The sequence below is a fragment of the Sebastes fasciatus genome, chromosome 4 (assembly GCF_043250625.1).
Source record: "Sebastes fasciatus isolate fSebFas1 chromosome 4, fSebFas1.pri, whole genome shotgun sequence".
Lineage (NCBI taxonomy): Eukaryota > Metazoa > Chordata > Actinopteri > Perciformes > Sebastidae > Sebastes > Sebastes fasciatus.
The window spans coordinates 8,081,263-8,105,571 of NC_133798.1; the positions used below are offsets into that span (position 1 = coordinate 8,081,263).

General features: G+C 41.9%; 1 protein-coding gene across 6 annotated transcripts in view; it reads left to right on the forward strand.

Moving 5' to 3' along the window:
• Window positions 1–24,309, forward strand: part of srgap1a (SLIT-ROBO Rho GTPase activating protein 1a) — a 102,833-nt gene that overhangs the window by 21,075 nt on the left and 57,449 nt on the right. For all 6 annotated transcript variants that reach the window (XM_074631789.1, XM_074631791.1, XM_074631792.1 and 3 more), the window contains exon 2: window positions 14,152–14,347. In XM_074631789.1, coding sequence (XP_074487890.1) covers window positions 14,152–14,347 — 196 coding nt within the window. The remainder of the gene's footprint in view (window positions 1–14,151; window positions 14,348–24,309) is intronic.

Here is a 24,309-nt window from a genome sequence, read left to right on the forward strand (position 1 = left end):
CTCAAACCACGAGGAGCTTGATTGTTACTTTCTTGCTGTCTGGTGTTGTTTTGTGTTTCTGTTTGTGTTCAGGTTTGAACCTGCTCCTGCATTAACATATTTTTGAAGTTCACAGCCTCCCTTCATCGACTGATCTTTTCTTGGAGTCATTAAAAGACGGATTAAGCTAATCATGGGCCAGTCTTTTTGCTGGTATTTGTTTTCATTAAGTCGAAAGATGAAATATTTGAGCATGAGAAGGAGAACGAAAAATAGCCCCCGGGTGTGTTTCCCCTTTCTTCGCTGCGGTAATATGTAGAATTCATTTCAGAGAGTTTCTGAAGAGTCTGAAGGGGCACATCGAGGAAGGTGTTTATGGAGATGGAGTGTGTAATACTGGGACTGGGAGGCTTTAACAGAGACTAGAGCTAGTGTCTCTAAGCTCCTGAGCCAGCAGGCTGGCAGACAAAACATAGAACTTGTAACTGAAGGAAGCTCCTTGGCAGTGAATGATGGGATGCAGTTTTCATTAGGTCAAAGTTCATAATAAGTTGAATGCACTCATAACACTGCTGTATAAAAACAATAAACAATTGTTGCGTATGGCAACAAAAATAAATGTTTGCCGCATCAAATTAAGTGGTTACTTAAATATGATTGAGTTACCAAGTGCATTCTTTTTCTTCTTCGGTTGTATGTTGGCTGGGAGGTCCTGCTTTGTCAGTGACACCTCAGCTGTAGCCGTGTACAGTCATCTCCTCTCCCCGCCCCCCTATACTTTCCTCTGGCCCATCGGTGCCACAGTGTCCCGACTGTGGGAACACGTTGTCAACCCGAGCTGGCAACGGCTCCAGCTGGCTCCGGGCCACGGATCCTGGTGTCTCCACGCTGCTGCTGTGTGGGAAGACAGACAAAAGAGACAGGCCTTTTTAAAATAGAGGTGTACATACTGTGAGGGAAGGCAGATGTACAAACACATCGGGGGAATAGACAGCTGGACAGAGAGACAGACAGACTGACAGATGGCATAGGAAGGCAGCTATGTAGATGGTCCGGTTAGACACAGACAGACAGATGGATGGACAATAGAGGCAGGTAGGCCAACAGACTGACAGAGTGAAGACAAACATTCATACAATCAGGGATGTATCAGAGCATCAACCCATCCAGATTTGGTTTATTTGCGTAACAAAGTCCTATATTAAATGACAAAAAATACGTTTGAAAAGTTTTTTTGTTCGTTAATGTTTAAACACTGACTGCAATCATAAGTGAGCATAATTTGTAATGGTAAATTTAGGAGTGGGAATCACCAGAGGTCCCACATTAAGATATTATCACGATACTTAAGTCACTCATACAGATCTTACAGATCGTTTGCGATTTGCGATTTGGATAAGATATATTGCGATAAACTGCGATTTATTACCTTTTTTTCAACTGTAAATTATGCAGTTTGTCAACATTTGTTTTTATCTAATAAAATACCTTTTTCACTGTGTTCATCTCTCTTCAATAATCTTTTTTTGCAGCAAAATTGGATCTTCATTTCATTTTCAAGTCAAGCAGACAGACTGACCAACACTGTCATAAAAACATAAACGTTGCATCATGCACCTGACAAACTGAACTGTTTGTATTAGAGACTACATTTTATTTGCAATATTAATAGTTTATATAATAAGAGATTGATACTTGATGTCTGTGCATCAATACAATATTACCACGTAAAATAGCGCGATACTATCAAATAAATTATGCGTTTATTAATTGTTTAGTCGGTCAACTAAATAATACTTCAACAGTTTGGTAATGGGTTTATTATTTTTCAAGCAAAAATGCCAAACATTCACTGCTTTCAACTTCTCCAATGTGGGGATTTGCTGGTTTTCTCTTTTTTGCATCAATTTGGGGTTTTGGATCTGAATTAACACCGAGGTAAATGCACTGTAATAAGCAGCGGAATTTGAGGGCAGACCTTGGCAGCTCTGAGCACCATCAGAGGCCGTTGACGAACCTGACCTGAGACCAAGCTGTCCCGTGTGCAGCGGAGGGAGACGGGTGTGAGAGCAGAGGTCAGGAGATACACGAGAGAGTCGGGAACTGAGGGCAGGGAGCTTGTCGGTGACAGAGCTGTCAAATAGATTCATCTCCCCCACTGGAAACGTCTCAGAAGTCTGGTCTGCATACCTGCAATGTAATGCACTCAACCCCCACACAGGTGCACACACTGCCCCCTCTACATGTTATATGTGTGTGTTGAGAGTGTACGCAGGTGCGTGGGTGAGGAGCCACATTGTGTGACTATTCATTTATATGCTCTTTCTCTCCTTCCCCGCCTCCTTGGGGCCCATGAGGAGGGAATACCTCCGCGGTGTCTTAGAAACAACCCCACCTTCAAACGCTCATCACCGCAGGCCACATAACTGCTCTGCCATTCTTTAGGTTCACCTTTCAGAGTTTGTATTATTCAAGTCTCTGCCAGCATGCTTCAGTTTCCATTTGTTTACTGTGAGGGGAAGTAAATATCCCTATAGATGAAAGCTTGTGCTCCTCCGTTCCAGATGTTTCTCGTGCGACACCCTCTTTAAAGGCATTTATCGCTTCAGCTGTCCGACCGCAGGATTTTCATAGTATTGTTACCCCAAACAAACATCCCAACTGTAAGAGCTGTGGGCCTGCCCGGCCAAGTCTTTTGCCTGAGGTTTAGCTTTGTTCAGAATGAGAGGCTGACTGGCTGCTTTGACATATGAGCTTTAGCCCCTTTATCTCTCCCATCACTAATATCCCCAAACAAAGGGACAAAGGCAGGCCAGATACAAGGCGAGGTGTCATTTTTCATTTTGAAAAAACAGAAAAAGTCTCAGGTGTAAACACTGCATGTCTCTTATAGTTTTCTAATCTTCAGTATATGGACTGCCCTTTTAAATTAAAACAAGATGGCCTTTGGTGTTCAGTATACAGATTATATCTACGTGTCTTTTTCTTTCTTTCACGAACGAGCACCCACACTGGTCCCTTTAGGGCAGTAGACAGAGCAGCTGGGTATGGTCTAGAGATGAATGAGGAAAGTAGGTGAGGTCTGGCCGGAAAACTGAAAAAGATCAATGAATTTCTCCCAGATCCTCTTTTCCTCTGATGTTGAGCCACACAGATGTAACCACTTCCCGTCCGTAGCATTACTTGTCCACATTTTTATCACCTTGCTTCTGGGATATTCTGCCGAAAATATATTTTTTTAAGTCTCAAAATCTCTCTGCAGGCTCTCTGAAAAGTTTGCAGCTTGCATCTTTGCAGAGGACAGCAGCTGTGGTCTGCTTTGATTCACAGCAGTTACAAAAGGATTCCACTGGTGACCCAGAGTTACAGCGAAAAAAAGAAAAGAAAGAAGAAGCAGCAAATTGCCCATAGAAATCTCTTCAAACTGCTTCTGTTGTATAAAGGTGCCTTGTCACACCAGTATTTGAAAAGACAACATTTTGTGAATTGCTGCAAGTCAGTGGATTCGCTTGTAAGGGCAAATTACGTTTTCACAAATTATTTTATGTTGAATTCAACTTTAGTGATCTTTAGTAAATTTGTGCTTTCTTAACTCTTCTCATGCACTGATTCGCTTAAGCAGAACAGTCAATCACCGATGTGCTCCGCTGCCGATTCAACATGCTGAATCGGCCGAAAAACCTCTGACAGAGGCAGACTAGAGCCGACGGTACCTTAAACATAGAATAAAGGAAGTGGTCACTGCTAGCTGCAGTTGTTTCAATTAAATAGCAAACTCATGACCAACATGCTGCCCTGTTGCACTCTATGATGATGGAATTATATTTTATAGTACCTATTGTTGCTGTCGTGATTCATTGTTGTCTTGTTATGTGATGGATGCTGCTATTTGACCCTTTCTTGGCTAGGTCTCACTTTAAAAGAGGTTTTAATCTCAATGTGACTTCCTAGTTAGATAAAAGTTATGATGACAAGCCTACAGGTGAAGCATTCCTTTAAGAGTGTAAACACATTTACATGCATGTACTGTATGAATGCATGAACACACACAAGCAAACATACTCAAACAGACTAACGCAAACACACATCCAACCACACCAATCTGGAGCGGTCCATCCGACAGACCAAACTCACACCAGTCTGGTGTCCAGATCAAACAGAACGTCTCGATGTTAACCAGCAGCTGAACAAACAGCTCTGCCTCTAAAGTGTGCTTACTTCTCCCAGCATTCAGCTCCTCACTCTATTTAGTTTGGATCAAAACCATGGTCCTCGCAGGCCACCGTAATGTCAGCGCTGATTGATCTCTCTCCTGCTCGCTGCAGGCCTCTCGTCTGCGGGGGCGTTGCCTTAGCAACCGTGGCTTTTTGGCTCATGTGTCATTTGGCGGAGCTGAATCTAATTGGCGATTGAGATTATTACATTTCACTTATTGAAATTACACATTTAAATATATCCTCGGTGAATGGAACTGACGTGGATTTAAGTGTTTATTTTGCCCCAGTCACAAGTCTAACATCTGTTTTTTTTGACTGCTGGTATTGTGTTTGAACAGTAAGCGAAGTTAGCCACCGTGGCTGAGCTGTTTCTGAATCAGACTATAAAAACCAGAGCGCAGGAAGGAACCTGAGCTCTTCGGGTCTGCCGCCCACAATGCTCCCAGGCTCCAGAGAAAATACAAGAAGTCAAATCACCGCCACTACTGCATTTCCTGTGTGTGTTTTGGAATTGTTGAGAGTAGTAGCTCTTACGTATGTGTGTCCATGTCAAAGGAAATCATAATTTACGTGAGCTAATAGCAGCTCATAGTCTTCCTATCCTCACAGTGTGGATGTGGCAGCAGTGACCAACCAACAAACAAAGCTGCCAGTGCCGATAAGCTGCTGTGAAACGCACCTCTTGTAAGTCACTTCACATGAGTAGCACCACACTCCTATTGGATCATAAAATATCCCAAAGGACGTTGGTTCAGCTCGCAGTGTTTGGAAGAAGCAGAGGATTATGGGCCAGGCTCTTTTCCACTCTGATTTAACAGTCGTTCTCTGGATCACAGTAGCCTACAGTCCATTGGTGCTCTCTCTCTCTCTGCGGTTTTGGAAGCCGCTAACATGTCAGTCAGATGTCGTAATGGGGACCACATTGCCAGTTCTGTAATACTTTGAGATAAAATGCTTTACTGTAAAGCTGGCAGTATACTGTGTGTAGTTTGGCTGTGCTTTATGTGATCGGAGAGGAATCTGTTCAGCCTTGTTGGCAAGTCTGTAATACTTCAGACGGACCTGGCTATTCCTCAAGTCATAACTGTGTCCCTGAAAGCTTTATTTCAACCAAAAACAGGGGGTTGTCGCCTTCTCAGTATGTTTTATCACAGACAGCAGGCATGACACATGTTTGTAAATAGGAGACCTGGCTATTATTCTCAGCAGTGATGTAATCTCAGATAGAAACCACACAGGAATCAGTGACACATTCCAACAGTCATGCCCAGATGTAAGGCAGAGGAGGCTGGTAGGGTCCAACAGTGTCTGACATACCAAGCACATGATGAATTTCTTACTGGTCCGACCAATGTAGTCATTACACAAGTCTTCCTTCACAATGATACCGTGTGACTTCTATAGCTTTAGTCACGGCACAATGTGTTTTGGAAGTCACGTCACTTATTGGTCATAGTGAGTCAGGATGTCAAATGCAGAAACGTCTCTCATCTGGGAGACTCTGAGGATGCTATACAGCAGGCATGATATTGGTCAAGTGACCAGTGGCTGTAGCCTAGCCAACACTAGTGCTGGTGAGCTACTAATATAGTGAGGCGAAGTCCCCTTCCGGTGGACCCCATGGGACCTTATTTAGGAATAAATATATACGGTAGTCAATGAACGGGGACAAATAATCCTTCGATTCTGTTTGAATTGTGCCATGAATCACACACATGATATTTATCAATTTAGAGGACAATTTTGCAAGTCAAGAAAGTCCCAGTTTGTCGTAATATCATCTAGTTTTGTGTATAACCGCTCAGTGAACTACATCTCTCGTCCCACACAACATACAGTATGTCACCAACACTAGCTATCTAGCTAGCTAACTTAGCTATGTTCCATCCACAAATGAAATGTCATCTTACTTCATGTGTTTTATCCAGTGACTCCTGGTCTCTTTTTCAGCCGGGAAGCGAAAGATCGAGCAAGACGCGTATGTGTGATTCTTGGCATAATTCAAACGGGATAAAATTATTTGTCTCTCGCCGTTACTTACCATACATGTTTGTCCACCAGAAGGGGAGCAACTTTGCCTCTCTATACTGTTAAAGGCCACCATTGGCTGAAGGTGTTGGCTCATAAACAGTTGCTAAATATTTCCGTTTGTTTAAAATAATTATTAAAAAATTACGATTGCTGTCCATTTTTACTACAATACCATTGTGCTTGGTCTGCACCTCCATTATTATTGTCACTAAGCAACAAAAATGTAATACTAATACATGATAAAACAGAGGATAGAATATTGGACTTATTATTTTCTTACAAATGTCGTTCTTGAACCCACTTGTACAACCCGAGAAAGGCTTAGGGCCATTACTTGAGGGTACACAATGCAATCATTTGTTGACAGCTCCGTGTGCTTCTAGTACATTTTGTTACATTTATGTATTTTTCCAGAGCAGATGTGTTGTCGTCCTCTGATGTTTCTGTTTGGTCAAATCTCTTTTTACAACATTCACAGTACATGTAGCTTACCTAAAAGCCAATGTCTACCTCTATCGGTAACAAGACACTTGTAAGTACATGTCGTAGCAGTTCCCCAAGTGTCTCCCCATCAGGTCCAGGGCCTGGCACGCCATGCGTCGGTGATAAAATGCTCCATGACAGCCTAGTGGAACAGCGCTGGTGAAGAGTCAGTCACCCTGCGGGCCTTTAGCTCACATCCATCTGCCTCTCGTTAACAGAGTGGAGAGAGAAGGCCGAGAGAGTTTCAGGTGGCGAGAGAAGACGAGATGGAGGTGCAGAGTGCTTACAGTGGTGTATTTTACATCTGGGAATGCTGAGGAACGAGCCTCATCACCTTTCATCGATCTCTTGAACTCTGTGACTGCATGGATTGTGCTGGTAGCTTCATTGGCACAGGTGTGTGCCACGTGCTGCCATAGGCATGAGTCCAACATAATATCTCCCACATTCCTCTTTACGATCCTTCCTGCATGTTTCTTCTCCTTCATATCTCATCTGAACATTGTATATTCAAAGCCGGGATCTTCTTTTGTGCTGGCACATTAATGTATTAATAAGAAGAGGGGATTCTTCACAGGCAGGAATGCAAATTAGCGTATATTCTATTGTTTGAAAAGCTTCTAACAAAATGTGTACAGACATTAGAGACACACAATAGATCCCTGGTCACCACAAGACTCATACATAAAAACCAACAACTCACTGCGCAGTGAGTCATGCTCAATGGAAATTAACAACGTGGTAGGCCCATCTTTAACCCGTCCAGTCGCTTGGATGAAACTACTTTTTTCGTATAATTTTTGCCATATGGCATGCATTTATCAAAGAAGCAAGAACAAGAAATTAATGCCCCGCTGTAATTAAGTATGGCAGTAGAGCCTTGTTGGATTATCAGAAGACGTACTGTAGATTCTCAGCTCCTTCTGGCATGTGATCCCGCTCCAGCTGTAATTGAAAGCTTGTGCTCCGTTAAAAACTGATCGGCCATTTCGTAATTACCTTTGATGGTATTTATCCTGTCTTGTATCCAGCCTCCAGAAGAGGCACGGACAACTCCCCGTAGTCCCAAACCCAAGATCTGAAGCAGATGGTGGGGCAGGGCACCCCCCTGCATCGTCCCTCCCCAGGCCTCAGCTGCTATTTCAGGTGCTGCTGCTGCTGAGCCACACTGCACGTGGAAATGCAGCCCTGGGACTGATGTGGTACGCCATGTCCCAGATAGCTGTTGGTGGAGACTGTAATCAACTAGGAGAAAGTGTAGAAACTCTGAAACTTTGTTTGTCTGTATTTTATGGTATTCCATTGAGGAATATGTGCACTCAGCAAAAGTAACAGATGCTTATTTAGACAGATTGATTCATAACAAGGTTAATTGGGAGCATCAGGAGAGAGCATGTTGTTGGGTTCAAGAGAGAAAGAAAAATCTCTGTGGCCCTCTGACAGTCTGAGTTGTTTTTTACTGAAGCCCAGTTTCTCTCTCTGGAGGTCAGCATTGTGGGTCAGTACCCATCCTGCTTACGGGGCAGTTTCCTTGACAATAGAACAGGCCTATCTGGCAAATCAAAAGCCACTCTGAACTGCAGCTTTGGACATATTTGTCACCATGAATGGGGTTATGGGAAGTATGCGATGTGGCCTCCAAAGGAGCAATTGGATATCATCCAATTCAGAAACAAAAGGGCTTTGGTCCAAACCGATCACCACAAAGAGCCAAACAGCGCTCTCTCATTGTCTATATCGACACCATGTGCATTCGGGGCCACATTGACTGGATGTCCATCGGTCAGCTGGAATTGTTGCTGACAACTTTATAATAACCCTGCTTTAATTCGCCGCTATCCACTCATGTCAACATGTACCTGAGTATGGATATAAAAGCCTGTGGAGCTTTGGCAGATTGTTTGCTTCAAATGGAGTGACAGTCAGTTATTATTTTTCGGTAACACTGCACTATTGCCTCTTTCTGTATTCCGTAGTGTCATTTCTCAACACAGTAGGTGCACAGGTGCTCTCATCTCCCCTCAGCGCCCCAGTTTGAAAGGGATCACAGAGGGCTTTGATGCCACCCCTACACACACACAACCACACACTCTCTCTCCTCATACCCAAATCCCTCGGCACAGAGGCCTCCACACGTGTTTACCATACAGATGACCTAAGAACGACAGGAATGCACCATGTAATAGTAGAGCAACACTTGCTATGACAGTGAGATAGATCCAACTTTGGAAAAACTTTTGGATTACAGTGGTTAGATTTTTGTAGAAAGGTCCTGTGTGCCAGTCTGGTCGTGTTAATTCTGTGAGAAACCAGTCAGACAGCTAATGTTGCCTGCAGCAGGGGATTCATATGAAGCATCAGTATGATCAAAGGGAACTTAGTTATTGATTTCAAATATTTGCCTCTATGGGAATAGATAACTTCTCTTATGTAATTGTCAGACCATAATCTAAGGTCTATGGCTGCCCGCTCTGTCGATTAGTCGACTAATCGATTGTTTTGGTCTTAGACAATGAAGATTTCTTTAGTCGATTAAGTCTCTTTTTTTATACCTTTTTCATGGTGAATGACTTATTTCCAAGAAACTTGAGCACATCTCTGGTAAACACAAGATTTAAAGTGGTGCTTTTGTGTGATTCTTTGTGGAGAAACTTTTCACAGACTGATTAAATCAACTAATCGATTAGTCCCCGAAATTGTTAGTCGTGTTAGTAGTGTTAGTCGACTAAGAATTTGCTTTGCTCGAGGACAGTCCTACTAACGTCATGTCCACACTAAGCCGGATAGACCTGACAACGCTTTTTACATGTGCTAATGACTTTGTCCACACTTTTTTGGATGTTTTTGTGTTTGTTTTAGATTGTTTTACTCTCTTTTGGGTTGGCAAACAACATTATGCAACAGTGTTCTCTGTTTCAAACCCACCTCCCACAAGGAGTTGGATCAACCAATCAGCTTGCTTGATACGCATTTCCACATGACACACCGTTGAGATTTGGGAGGTGTACGCGTCAGCTGTTCTGTGACCTACAGTTACCCATAACACCCCTCTTTGTGTAGGTTTGCAGAGACGCTTATGTATATTTCTGGTAAAGCATTATTCTAGCTTTCACTCTGTTTTGTCTCTGCAGGTTAAACCTCCACTCTTGATCACTGATACTATTATTGTCTTTTACTATAGTCTTTGACACACTATTTTTCAGTATCTGGAACTGAACAAGTATACGTTGTGATTTGATTACTTATAAATGCCACCTGTTAACCACGATGATCAGTAATTTCTGAGCGGCTGTAATGTAACCGTTGATTAAATCCCTATTGTAGATCAATCAAACAGAAAACTGATTAATGACAACAGCTGTGTTGTATGATTCGCTATGTTGAAATTCAAAATCAGCTATCACGGAGGGTTGTAGGCGACAGAAAGTCACTATCTTAACAGGCAAATGGAAAGCAGTTTTGAAAAGCATTGATTTTGCGTTGAAAAACACCATCTTAGTGTGGAAGGAAGGCAAAAATAGAGAGAAATAGATGCATTTTCAAATCTGCCCTCCTCTGGCTCATAACCCTGTTTTGAGTCTGTTGTCACAGCTGAATTTCCTTAAACTAAAAAGTGACTTTTCACGCATCCTAGTGTCAGGAAGTACAAAAGCTGTAATTTTCTCTGACAGGTGGTTGCTCCTTAACATTAATTCTTCCATGCTTCAACTTGGTGCTACAGCTTCAATGGCCAGTGTTTGACTCGGAAAATGAATGATTTAATGAGTTTCCGTGTGCAGTCATGAATGTAATTGTGTTAAATGATCCAGTACGCTCCTTTGTGTCAGTGCCACGGTAGCTTTGTTTTAATCCCCACATCCTCTGGAGATGGAAGCAATTGGAAGCTTTACCCATTCATCAAATAAGGAGGCCTGGTGGACTTTAATGTAGTCCCATTTAAAACGTACCTCCCTCTTAGTGCTCAGTGGTGGTCTCCCAGTTTTGCAAGTGGCCTGGTGTACTTGATGTTAAAGTTTTGAGTTCTTGAACCTCTGCTTTGCTGTTGAAGTCCCATCGTCCACATTAATGATTTTCGTGGTTCACTGTTTGTTTAAGTCTTAACTGCTGTGATAAGCATTCATTCAAATTTAGTATTGCTGAAACGCCTCCCTTGTGCTCTGTCTGTCTCTGTCTAAGTGGTTTATTTCCTCGTGAGTGCCAGAAGGAAAGAGCTGCTACTTGGAAATGCAAAAAACAATCAACAGTTTCTAATAAGCCCGACGTAAATTGTTAATTCATCAAGACTGTGAGAAGACCTAATACTGATGAATGTAGCGGAGCCTTTTGGTAATTTGATTACTGTATTAAGGATATGTGCCCATGCACTCGCACACATACACACAGATGCAACTCTCACCCCTCTTTGACTGGAAGCTTTCTAATTGAGTCAGCAGTTGATTGGCCATTAAGTTGCTTGACGTATTGAACTATTGATAGTATCCCATGAAGGCTCTCTGGGATCTTTTGGCATAAAGGCATTTGTTGCTGTCTAATTGTCTCGTCAAATACTTATCTTCGTTTCAGTCCACTTTACTTCCATATTAATGAGAGTATTCATTAAGCAGCAGGTTGGCCAGATTCTTGGCCAAGCGTGTGTTTTCACTGTTGCAGAAATCAGGTGGTCAGTTTGGGTGCTATTGCCATAAATAAAAAAGGTAGACAATTATAAGAACAACTGCACATGAAAAAAACAACTTAATAACTTCAATAAATCACAATTACAGAGAGACTACTACACAGGCAGATCACATACACTAAGTTGGAAAGCGTATGTTGGAAGCAGCATGTGTCAGCAGTGACACAGATCTCACAGTCATCAAAGGAGGAAAAATAGTGCCCAAATTAGAGTCTGTTAGCCACAAAAACAACCAAACTATTTTATGTGGCCAGTCGAACCACCCTGCCAGGGAATGAGGACACTCAACAGGACAAGCGATGACTAACAAAAAGTAAAACTGATAACATTGTAACTTTCAGAAAGCTGGTAATTGTGCAGAGCTGCTTATTCAGGAGCCGGAAGACTGTGTGACATAAGAAGACAGGGTTGTACCGGAGACAGTTCAGAAAGGAGACGGCACACTGGGAGTCAGTTTCCTGTATCTGTGTCATGTGGGTTTTGCCATTGCCACACCCCTTTAGGAGACTAGCAGCATGTCCTGAGTCTATTAACTCCAATGGGAGAAGTATATATGAACACAGATTATGAATGATTCTTTCGCCCCATAGTCACAAAAGTAAATAGTGGACCCACTTTTTCACAAGCCACTATATGTGGCTATATGTATATGCTCTTTTGAGCATTCTTCTGACAATAAAATTACATTTTTCAGACAAACCAATCAGGAGAAAATGAACTCTGTTCGAGACCTTTCTCTTTCTCAGCAACACATTCTTGCGAGATCTGGCAACTAACGTTCGCTAACTCCCTGGCTAACTCATTTTCGTGATGCTAAATAGGGCTGTTAGCTGTGTAAATATCTACTGTCAGCAAAAGAAAATAAATATATTATGCATATATATAACCCAATCTGATTTCATCCATCCACACGACGTTCACAACACTTCCAAACGAGGTGGGGCTATGGGGGGGAGAATTCAAACATGCCATGACCACAACCACTTAGGAGACAGGAAGTGTATACCATTTCAAACCAATGTGTCATCTTTGTTATAGAACATCTTTGGTTATACCTCCATTGAATACGTTATTACACGTAATATTTCTGCGCTGCACTGGGTTTTATCCCTTATGAAAGGTGATCAATGCGCATATATGCATAATTCAGAACACTTCATTGAGGTTTGAGTCTGCTAAGGGTGCTAATACCCTCTATTGAGTACTTGATCTTTACATTTTAGTGTTTGCATTATCAATACCACATCAACTGTAAGTGGGGACAATACAATGCACAACTGCAAAACTGCCCTGAAACAGTTATCCTCGTCTGTTCAGCTGATCTTATTCCGGTTATTTTCCATATTTTGTTGTGGTGCCAAGAAACGGCCAGTAAGTTCTTCAAAGCTTTTTACCTTTTTATAATAGCACCCAGTCGAGTGAGATGTACTAATAATGTGTGAAGGCATGTTGCAGCCTTAGTGTTTTTTGCCTCTAATATGAGGGATCTCTCTGTGCCCCTCTCTATTGGTGTCCGCGTGGCTCTAAATCACCTCATTAATCCGTTTCCTCTGCTGAAGATGTCTGGCCCAGGCTGCCTTCCATTAGGAGAAATCCATTATACATGGCCCTGGCCAGAGAGGACACACAGAGGAAACAATTTGTGGTTGTGGCTGTGTGTATGTATTTGTGTGTATGTGTGTGTGTGTGTGTGTTCGATCCAAGTTGTCATGTTAAGGATGTAAATTTAAATGAGGGGCGCTCTGACAGGCGTGATTTTTCAGAAAGGACCTCAGAGTGTAATTTACCTGCATATACAACTTGTTTAAGTGAGGCCTGCTGTCGCTCCTCTGCTTTCATAAGTGGCTTGGGTTTTCAGTCACAGGCACTGATGAGGGTGTGTGAGACTGGGTGTGTTGGGAATCAGGTTCATGCATCTTGGAGATATTTTTAACCTTAATGAAACACCTGAGACCAGTTTTGCCAACCTCACATCTCGACAGGCATTGAGAAGACCTATAACTAAAGGATAATAAGCTGCATTGGGCTGTTCTGTAGTACTGATGATGTGTACATACAGTATACTGTACTGTAAATACACGTCTTGCTGATTTTTCTCGATTTTTAGATGTATAATGTTTGCTAGGGGTGTAAGAAAATGTAAAAAAAAAAACGAGTATCGTGATATTATGTTTAGTGATATTGTATCGATTCTCAGAAACACTTTATCAATTTTTTATTAATATTTTACATGCAAAGATTAACTCTGTCAATATTTTATTTCATTTGCAAACAGATGCACCCTCTCAGTTTATGTGACCTCTTAAAGTAGTGCTATGATGCTGGATGTTACAGGGACTGTGAAAAATGTAAATGCAGATCCCAAACTCTTTTTTCACTTTATACTATGAAAATGTTCTTAAAATTAGATTTTAAAAAATTTAAATATATTGCCTTGCTTACAGTATCGCTATATATCGTGATATATTGAATTGTAACTCCTGTATCATGATACGTATCGTATTGACAGATTTTTGCCAATACACATCCCTCATGTTTGCATGCTGATTTGTAAATCTGGGTTGTGCACCTTAATAGTTTTTAAGAGTGTAATTTTCAGAGTTCAAGAACAGTGATTTGTCCCGTTGTCTGGCTTTGTGTGCTCTTCACTACAGTACTTATGCTCAGTCAAAGATGGTTTCCTTGCAAAACAAAACTCTAATTTCTCAGCCTCCAGGTTCTGGCTTTCCACCCTAATCTATTTGTTCTCTTCCTTGGTCTCCTCAGAGATCCGGGCCCAGTTGGTGGAGCAGCAGAAATGTCTGGACCAGCAGACGGAGATGAGGGTCCAGCTGCTGCAGGACCTCCAAGACTTCTTCAGGAAGAAGGCCGAGATTGAGATGGAGTACTCCAGGAACCTGGAGAAGCTGGCCGAACGCTTCATGGCTAAGACTCGCAGCACCAAGGATCACCAGCAGTACAAGTGAGGAGATGCTGTCTTAGTGTTTGGGATGTCACCTGGGTTCATTTATGGGCTTGAGAATACTCTTTGTGAATCACAATGAGGATTGTCATCTTAGTCTGCTGGTCTAATTCACTTCTAAATTTTCTAAAGTTATTTTATTGTGGCGGCCAGATGGAAGTCTTACTGGATTTCAATATAATGTTGATTGGATCTCTGTGTTCTGATGGGATTATTGTGCTGATGAGCTGTATCAGTCTTCATATCATATCCTAAGCCAGTCAGATGAAGACAGAAAAGCAGCTTGGTGGTGACATTTTGTTTTTGTTTCTGTCATTTATCTTTCAATCATTCTCAAATGTCTTTATTGCAAATATTATGCCCTCCCTCTGATAGTGCTGGACTGCTTTCCTTTTCTTACTGCTATCTTTACCTCTCCAACATAGGAAACTCATATACAAAACTATTGCTTTGTTTCACTTTATGCAATGTTTACGTTAACGCGTGTGGTTTTAGCCTATTATGTCACACTAACATAGCTGGGGAGCTTTATAAAAAATCCGTCTTGACTTTTTGTTTAGTTTCATGTGCCACATCAATACAGTACTGTATTGTTCACAGTGCCGTAGACATTTTATGGGGAGAATTTACGCTTTCTTTTTGGCATCTCTCTGATGTCTATTGAAAAGTTTCAATACCAAAACAACACCTTTTTTGAAGATTAACAAAATATGCAATTGGAGCTGCGACAATTAATCGATGAAATGATTAGTTGTCAACTATTAAATTAATCGCCAACTGTTTTGATAATCTGTTTGATTGATTTTGCAAGAAAAAAAAGTCAAAGTTCCCTGATTCCAGCTTCTTGAATGTGAATATGTTCTTGTTTCTTTACTCCTCTATGACTGAACTAAACTGAATACATTTGATTTGTGGACAAAACACGACATTTGATCACAACATTTCATCTTGGGCTTTGGGAAACACTGATCAATATTTTTAACAATTTTCAGACAAATTAATGGACAATGAAAATAATTGTTAGTTGAAGCCCGGCTTAGTATTAAAGCTAGATTGAAGATACTGGCATCATATGAAACTAGAAAACCTAAGGAACCCCTTGGTACCAACCATGTCATACTAGCTTGGCGTGAACTAGGCTAAATAACGCTCCAAACTTACGCTAAATTTTTCACGAAAAACTGGCATGGCCATTTTCAAAGGGGACCCTTGACCTCTGACCTCAAGATATGTGAATGAAAATGGTTTCTATGGGTACCCACGAGTCTCCCCTTTACAGACATGCCCACTTTATGATAATCACATGCAGTTTGGGGCAAGTCATAGTCAAGTCAGCACACTGACACACTGACACCTGTTGTTGCCTGTTGGGCTTCAGTTTGCCATGTTATGATTTGAGCATATTTTTTATGCTAAATGCAGAACCTGTGAGGGTTTCGTGTTGCTAATTGATTTCCAATAATGTATTTATACATACATTTACATAAAGGAAGCATATTTGTCCACTCACATGATGATAGGAGTATTAAATACTTGACAAATCTCCCTTTAAGGTTCATTTTGAACAGATGACAAATGTGCGATCAATCGTGATTTAACTTTGGACAAAGTAAATGTTGATACTTTATTCTTCGGACATATTTGGGTCGATACTGAAAGAGTATTTAGTTTTGATACCCCGCTCTACTTGTACATGCTCACTGAGAATAGAACAGTGTCACTGTGTCGTTATGAAAACGTATAAGAGAAGTGGGAAAAGAAACTAAACTTTGAATTTAATTTGGTCTGTGTCTCATAGAGAGTTAAATTGGCTGAGGAGTGCACATGAAAAAAGATCAGATGATATGAGGTTCTTTATCAAACTGTTTAGAGGAAGTGTGTCTCTCTATCTTCATGGTGCATCACAGTTAGACTCTGAGCCTTTTTGAGGATCTTGACACAGTTAAGCGTGCTGTAGTTTTTGGCCTTATTACACTGTAGGAGTCTGCTTGTGGAAAAAGCAGACATTAGCATATTGTTTGAGCTTGTGGTGGGAATGAAAATAAAATGTATGTTTGCCCTCGCCATCTGCAAATAGCCCCTGCGCTCTGTCTGAAGCTCCAATGGCTCTAGCAGCTGTGTGTGCCCATGTGTGTAGCTGGCGGAGGGACTCTGGTATGGCGCTCTGTGGTTTTCATCGCGTGATGTGTACAGCCCGGTCACTTCATCCACAGGGTAAACATTTGGCAAGTGGATAGGAGCATATTTTTTAAGTAAATACGAGACGTCTGAATAACATTAAAAACCTTCCTGTGGGTTTTAAATCATTTGGCCTGTATTTTTGTATTCACATAAACAACACACGTACAGTAAGGCCTCTGTGCTCTCCATAGTCTCCGGGTTGTTTTCATTGGACGGACTTGTCTGTGGTGTGAAAAAAATGCGTTTTCATTCTGTCTGCAGCCTTTAAGCCAGTATTCATGTGACAGGTCAGCTTGGCGGAGCTACAAAATGCTAAAGTAGCTTTAAAATGAGCAGTGAAATCTGTGGCTAATTAGTCTAGACAAGCTGCATTCTGAAGGGGCCACTGCTGCAGCTGTCAGTGGAGCTGCATTGTTTGATCTGGTTTACATAACTGATGTTGAGGCAAGTTGACAAGATGTCACTCTAACAGTCAAGAGTGCATTAATATCCACTTCTGCATGTGTGATGTGTTTAGAAGACAGCTCCTCTGTAGACAGCCACATGCCTCCTCTCGATACACAGCGAGTATGTGTTTTAGCTAAGAATCTTCACCAATAGAGTGAGTTCTGAAACCCAGAAATTAGTTTTGTTTTTTTTACTTATGGTTCCCTCATCTTGAAGTCGATGGGTTTTTTAAATAAGTTTTTAGTAAGATGTCTGAAATAAACTTAAGAGATTTTAACGTTTTGTTCTACGACATAAAATACGTCCAGAAATACCCCACTCGTGATTCTTTTAAGCTTTTAGGTGTCTTTAAAAAGGCGGTTGCTAACAAGTGGCTAAATGAGACTACTAAACGTCATCAAGCCGAACGCTAGTCCACCTTAAGCTTAGTGGCGGTGACTTGAAGTCATACGACAGTGGTGTAGTTTGTTTATAGCCTAACGTTAGCATTGGCGATTACATTTACCCCTCAAAAATCCTAAAAGAGGTGTTCATTTGTGAAGATTATCTTGCTGAATAAAATGTGTAAGCATCATAAAACGTTTGTTTGCCACATAGCTTATTTTTGGCAATAATCCAAATTACATTAGAAAAATCCCATTGGCTTTTTGTTGAGGGATCCCGGGCGATGCTAACTTCCTGTTTGGCCTACAGAAATACGTCATCCATGTAGCAGCGGAGGTAGATGCTATCACTCCATGGTGCCACCTCCCTTCATACAGGCCATGTTGCTAATGAAGGTACCCAGACATGATCCCACACTGGCTTCCCACCATGCTTCAAACATTACCATTTGTGTTTGTTGGTATTCATGACCAAGCTGGAGGTTTCGCAGCTGGAGATCAAAGCTTGGCCTCTGCTGGTGGAGGGGAAATATTTTTTCATTGCACCACCAATATGTACGGAAAACCCTTTTTGCCTTTCAGGAAAGGGATTTAGGGAAAGGTTTTGGCGCAGCAGGAGTTCAGCTCAGAATCCCCTACAGGAGTGAGATAAAGTTAACTTTCAGCCACCTGTGGGAGTATTGCATCAGCCCACTTCTGGAGAGGAATCCATCTTGCTTCAGGGGAGGTGCCCTGTGTCGAGCTGTACTTCTGTCTTGGAGTCTGACAAAACTGGTGGCAAGACAGCAGAGGAAGATGGACGATGCCATCTCTAAAGTAAAGATGGATGTTTTTAAAGACACATATTCGTATTTTTATTTTATTACACTTGTTTAAAGGGAGCAATTAAGAGCAGATTAAAGGTACTATATACGATATCCAGAGCATTATTATATCGGCAAACAACTATTTGCAGTGTAAAGATATAGAAAAGTAATGAGAGTGAAGTTGCTGTCCCTCTGTGTGTGTAATCTGAGCTTCTCCTTGCTTTGTTGATGTAGCAGGGCCGGCCGTACATGCTTTTTGGGCATGCTCGTGTATGTCAGCATGCCCTACTGGCTAGCTCATAATCACTGCCCGGCACTGCTTTCATATGATGGTTACAGCTGATAACGCCGTCCCAACCGACGCTTCTAAAGCGTAGCGCCTACCTCTGGTTACCCCCTCAGGTTAACACTGTTATCTCTGTCAGCAGTGTTGCTGCGCCTAGCTGTGAAGCAAATTTTCGTAGTGGCCAAACAATGGTACTCGGGCGGAGTTAAAGGAAACGCTACTGCTTCTGCTCTATGGGCCCAATGATCCGGGTACTTTATCTCTCAGCAGTCAAGCCATTTTGGCATCATTCATGCGCCACTGAGCAACTCTCATAGGAATGAACGTGAGCCCGTCTACAATGCTGTATCCAGTTCTCTTAATACATCCATGGTCGGCTCAGCCATCACCATGTTGAGAGCCAGAGGCAATAGTTACACTCCCAATCTTGTATTGAGCACCTATTATAGGGAGAAATTGAAAGAAGATTAACAAACAAATTCCTATTTAGAGTGATGACCTGTGAAAAACACCTACTGAGAAATAAGTCAAATAAGTCTTTTTTTTAATAATAATAGTGCTTGTTTATGGATGCTGAGTGTAGCTCTATTAGATGTTTGTCTGTAAGAATACTTATTTTTTCACAGGGATACATAATAAGCGGAATAGTTCATTATGCCATAAAAGGTAACAATGCAGAAGGTTTTTTTCTTTTCCTGTTTGTGAATATAATCATAGGCAATAATGCAATCTATACAGGCTAGTGTCCTTGCCACATTCAGCTGCAGGTTTGCTGTACATGCTGAAAATCATAGTCATGCAAAGTCATCCAGCTTCCTTGACTAAAACACTCCTTCCTTTTAAGTAACACGTATTTGCTTCTATTATTTTTTTTACTGGTGTGAGTGTGATACTACATTAACTACAATTACATCAAAATTTGTTCTTTGGCTTCAGAATTAAACATGAAGAGACCTTTGTGTGTTTTGTGTTTCCTCTTCATTACCACCAGAGGAAGATGCATTGTGCAGCAATGGAAAAAAAACCTCAAAGAGTCCCAGTTAAACTTCTAATGATGATTAGGTGTTTGAAAGTTGAGTCAGGAAACTCTACAGAACACATGCTGTTCAACACGGTGCATTATGTTGGTCTCTGTGAGCTGTCGATACTGGCTCTTTGAAAACAGTCAGAGCTTATAGCATCCAGGATGTCAGGCAATGCTGCAGATGCATCTATGGGTTTGGACATAAATGTGTGTTAATGACAGTAAGGAAAAAGTTCAATTCCACTAGTGTCTTCCTTTTTTCCTTCCTGTGAGAAAACAAAACAACAGACCCACAACGCAGTGTCCAGCCTACAGCGGCAGTCTGTGGGAGAGCCATTCATTCCTGCCTACCTTTGCAGAACACACACACACACACCCACACACACACACACACACACACACACACACACACACACACACACACACACACACACACACACACACACACATATATATGAGCAAACATTCTCCTCTGTCTCTCTCACTCTTTCTTAAACACACACACATGCACACAGCCAGATACTGTACTGTATTATGCAAAGTTTGTTCAGGGAGGGACATGGAGATGGCGAGCAGAGGAATCATTGAATTATTTATATTGCCAAAGCCACAGCTGGGATCAACTTAAATAGGCAGCTTTTATCCAGAATTAAGCATCTGGTTAAGGGACTTCCTCTCTTTGTCTGCGAGGATAAAAAAGAAGGTGTAGAACATGCTGGGGCTGTATACTGTATAGACATTACCATCTTAAGCGCATTCAACTCGAGTGCCAAAGAATAAAGTTGAATAAAGTTTAACAACCATTTGTTATTCACAGAACGACTTGACTGGAATGATTAATTAGGGTTTGGCACCCTGTTGCATGCCTTTTAAATTTCAAGCTTGAACCTTCCTTTTGTGATAACTTTGCTGTGGTAGCAGCTGCACGCCTACGTTGCAGGTGAGCGCCTGTCACTGTGCTGCAGCTATAAAGGCCGCCACCGCAGTTCATTAATGAAAGATGTTATCAGTTGGGCACTAGAGGACTTTGCCATTTTGCCTCTGATGCTGATAAGGGCTCCTGTTTCAATACCGTGCATACTGAAGTGGTGATTATCTTTCACTGTCGGCATCCTGCTACTGTACAAGAGTGCAAGTATGTTGACGTTGATTCTGTGACTGCTGCATTTAGACTGCGTGAATGGAAAGAACAAAGACATAAACACACATTGATAGGAGCCAGTAAGTTGCTAATAAGTACTTTTTTTTACTCTCCCTGTCTTGTCCTGGACTTTAGTTTCATGCCTGTGTTTTAGCCCCTCGGGGTCGCGCCTGTCTGTCTGTGAGTCTGTCTGACCCAGTTCCTGCCCCGGCTGAGGGGGAAATGATGACATTGAGAGATTTTCCTGCCATTATGCGGGGGTAAGCAACTCCCAGAGGTTATTTTGACGTCACGGCCTGTGTCAGTCCCCCCTCCCCTTGTTTTCTCGTTCTGTCCTCTTTACACTGCAGGCCTCCAAGTCTGATTTAGTAGGTCAGCCCGATAACAAACATACAAGGTACTTTAAGAACTGTCCATGTGTGACGTGGGAACTCTTGGGTACTTCAATAACTTCCCCCAGAGTTCTCTCATTTGGGGCACAATTTTGCTTTATTTTATTCTTTGAATTCTGGGTCATTCCTGTGTTTGACGTAGCCTTTCATTTTAAAAAATGGACTTCATGTGAAGGAATGGCGCTGCTTTTGTTGACTGTCTATTGTGCGACTTTCTGGATTTTTATAAGACCTTTGCATGTACCGGTGCTAAATTAGGTCAAACTGTTCACAGCGAGGAGTCCCGCTGTGCTTTGAGCAGCAAGGTGGATTGAAGCAAAGAGGAGGAGGCAATTCAAGTCCTGACTGAAAATTCTCTGGCTTTCACTTGAGCTGTGTCGCATCCCCAATCAAATCATCTTTATCTTTTCACAACTGCAACAAAATAATCACAGGTGGACAAAAACATATGCTTTGGAAATCTAGGAGGTTATTTTATACGCTTTTGCAGAGGCTCATGATTTGCTGTATGTCCAGCTTCATGTCAGTGGCCGCTTGGACATTATGCATCTGCACATGCAAAAGTGAGCATGAATTAATAAACACATATGCACACACACATGCTGTCTTCACATATCTAGATTCGGTGCCATAGAATGGAAGTATTGCTGATACATAATGCAGTAAGGATTTATGGTAATTACTCTTTGAAAGTGGGATGTGTGATGCTGTCCAACAGTCCTGCTGCTGTAGCTCTGGGACCGCTTCACTTATTTTCTCTCTTTCTAGCTTTCTCTTCCTTTTTGCACGTGTCCCATAGCCCGGGCATGTGGCATCAGTGCACCACTCAGCTTGTAGCTAAATCAAGTTTTTTCATTCACCATCTTCCTGGTGTCTTTGAAAAATGACTGCGCCCTCGGATGTTTTTCATGTCAGCGTGTTTGGCTCTGCCTTTATCAAATGTAGTTTGCTTCCTGTTTTCGCAGAGTCTCCGGGAACATTTCAGCCGGCTGGAATGTTTGTATCAGTTATTCATTTGGAGAAATGCTTCGTTTCATTTTTTGCTCTTGCAGCAGATGTTGTGCCAGGGCCGAGTACTAGTTCAGGGCTGGGTCACTTGCCAGTGAGTGCGGAGTTTCACCTGTTGTGTTGACAAGAGCTGCCTGTCTATGCAAACTAACTATGTGAGGGGAGAGCAGAGGCGAGTCTACATATGGTTCCTGCAAGACCTGTCCCCAGACCCCAACCTTAAAACCTCTCCCTAATACACACAAACACACACTCATATTCTGCGCTGCTCTTAGCAGGCAGGAGGAATGTTATAGGTTAACTCAGAGGAAGTCAGCCTGCAGGCCAGTGCTTATGCAGGGCCCCCAGCTTGCTCCGGCCTGGACAATGTCCTACAGTTAGCCTGTAAGCAGCCGGCACACAGCACAGGAAACAGCTCTCAGGCTCCACTATTTCACTCTTTTGCTTTTTTTTTTTGCACTCAGATCTCTATCTTTTCCCTTTGCTGTGACTTCACTTCCCTCGCTTTGCATGTCAGTCGTCTGCTGTCACAGTTCATACGTAATTCTACTTTTCATCTTCACTTGAAATGCATCCATGGCTTCTCCAACTCAATTCCACTAAGTGTATTTAAAGCCTGTGGCTCTTCCCCGGTTGTAGGAAGTCAGCTTGGCTCAGAGCATTGCAAGAGCTCTGCCCCAGAAATGTCACTGATACAAAGTATTTCCAATGTAACGGCGTAGTCCTTGTAATATATGGAGAGCTTTTTAGGCCCAGAACCAGCGGTATATGGGACATTTAACACCAAGGGAGGCCTATGACGCATCTCGCTTCTGCTTTTGTAACAGGCCCTGCTGCACTTGAGGTGCTGGTAGTCACGTCCTGCCAGTTGAGAAACTGACACTATCTCCTTGTGAAAATGACAAATATTATCTAAAGTAATTTGGGCTGAGACATTGACATGGATACAGACAACACAGGAAACTGTTGAAATGCACTGACACAAACCATAAACACATATAGGTACTTATACAAGGGCTGTGTATTGGCAAGAATTTGGCGATACGATACGTATCATGATAAAGGGGTTAAGATTCAATATATTGTGATATATTGCGATACTGTAAGCACAGCGATATATTGCAATTTTTCAATCCAATTTTTAGGAACAACTGTCATAGTATAGAGACACCACTGTATTCATAAAATCTGAGTAAAAAAAAGCTTACTTTTTTTATGCAATCAGAACAGTGGGATCTGCATTTGCATGAATCACAGTCCCTGTAACATCCAACATCATAGCAGGACTTTTTGTGCAATCTGAGCCACTGTCTGCCAAGAGTCTTTGCATGTAACTATTAATTAAATACCGATATTGTGTTTTTGAGAATCAATACAGTATCACAAAACATAATATCGCGATACTCGATATTTCCGATATTTTCTTACACCTCTAACTTGTACTTGCCTGCTTGCTCAGTTATACTGCTTAACTGTGGAGGGGGGGTTTCAGTCTGTGACAATGTGTGTTCTTGTTCATTAATGCATCACACATGTGACTTAATGGACAAGAAAATGCTGAGTCATCAAAACATCCTAGATAACCAATTCTTTCCTATCCACTGCCCCTTCCTCTTTCTAATTCATATTAGTAACATGAAGTAAATCGATGACACCGGGATATTAAAGGCAGGGTGGGGGATCTTGAGACACTAGCACTAGAGTACACTAGATTTTAAAAAGGATCCAGCTGGAGAAACAAGCTCAGTGTTGCCAACTCTTTTCCGATGAAAGAAGCTAGCAGCATCAGCTGCTAACTGGCTCCAAAAGTCCCTGAATCTAGAGAGAAAGTTGGCAACACTGACTGTCCGTTACTTTAGGCCTCCCTCCAAAGCCACTCCCCCAAAATTATCTTAAACAACATATCAACAACATACAACATATCATAATGAATGTGAACGGCGAACATTGCTGTTGTTAGTACTCACAGCTGTCAAGCTAGCAGCTTGTGGAAGACTCCGGGACACAATGAGTGCACGGGCAGAGTGCATGCTGGCAGGTAGGCAGACAGGTAGCCCATCCAATCCTTACATTTGGGCCGAATTAAATGAATTAATTGTACAGGTTTTTACAGTCCTGCGACAGCCATAGATACCGGATTATTTTCTTTTTCTTTTTTTGTCAGAGCATTTGATTTATTGATTTCTGTCGGGATGTGATGAGAATTTCAACTAACATAACAAAAAATATATCTTAAATCTTTACCAATCCCTGCCTTTCATTTTGCCAGCCAATCTGACACCTGCCTGTTTCCC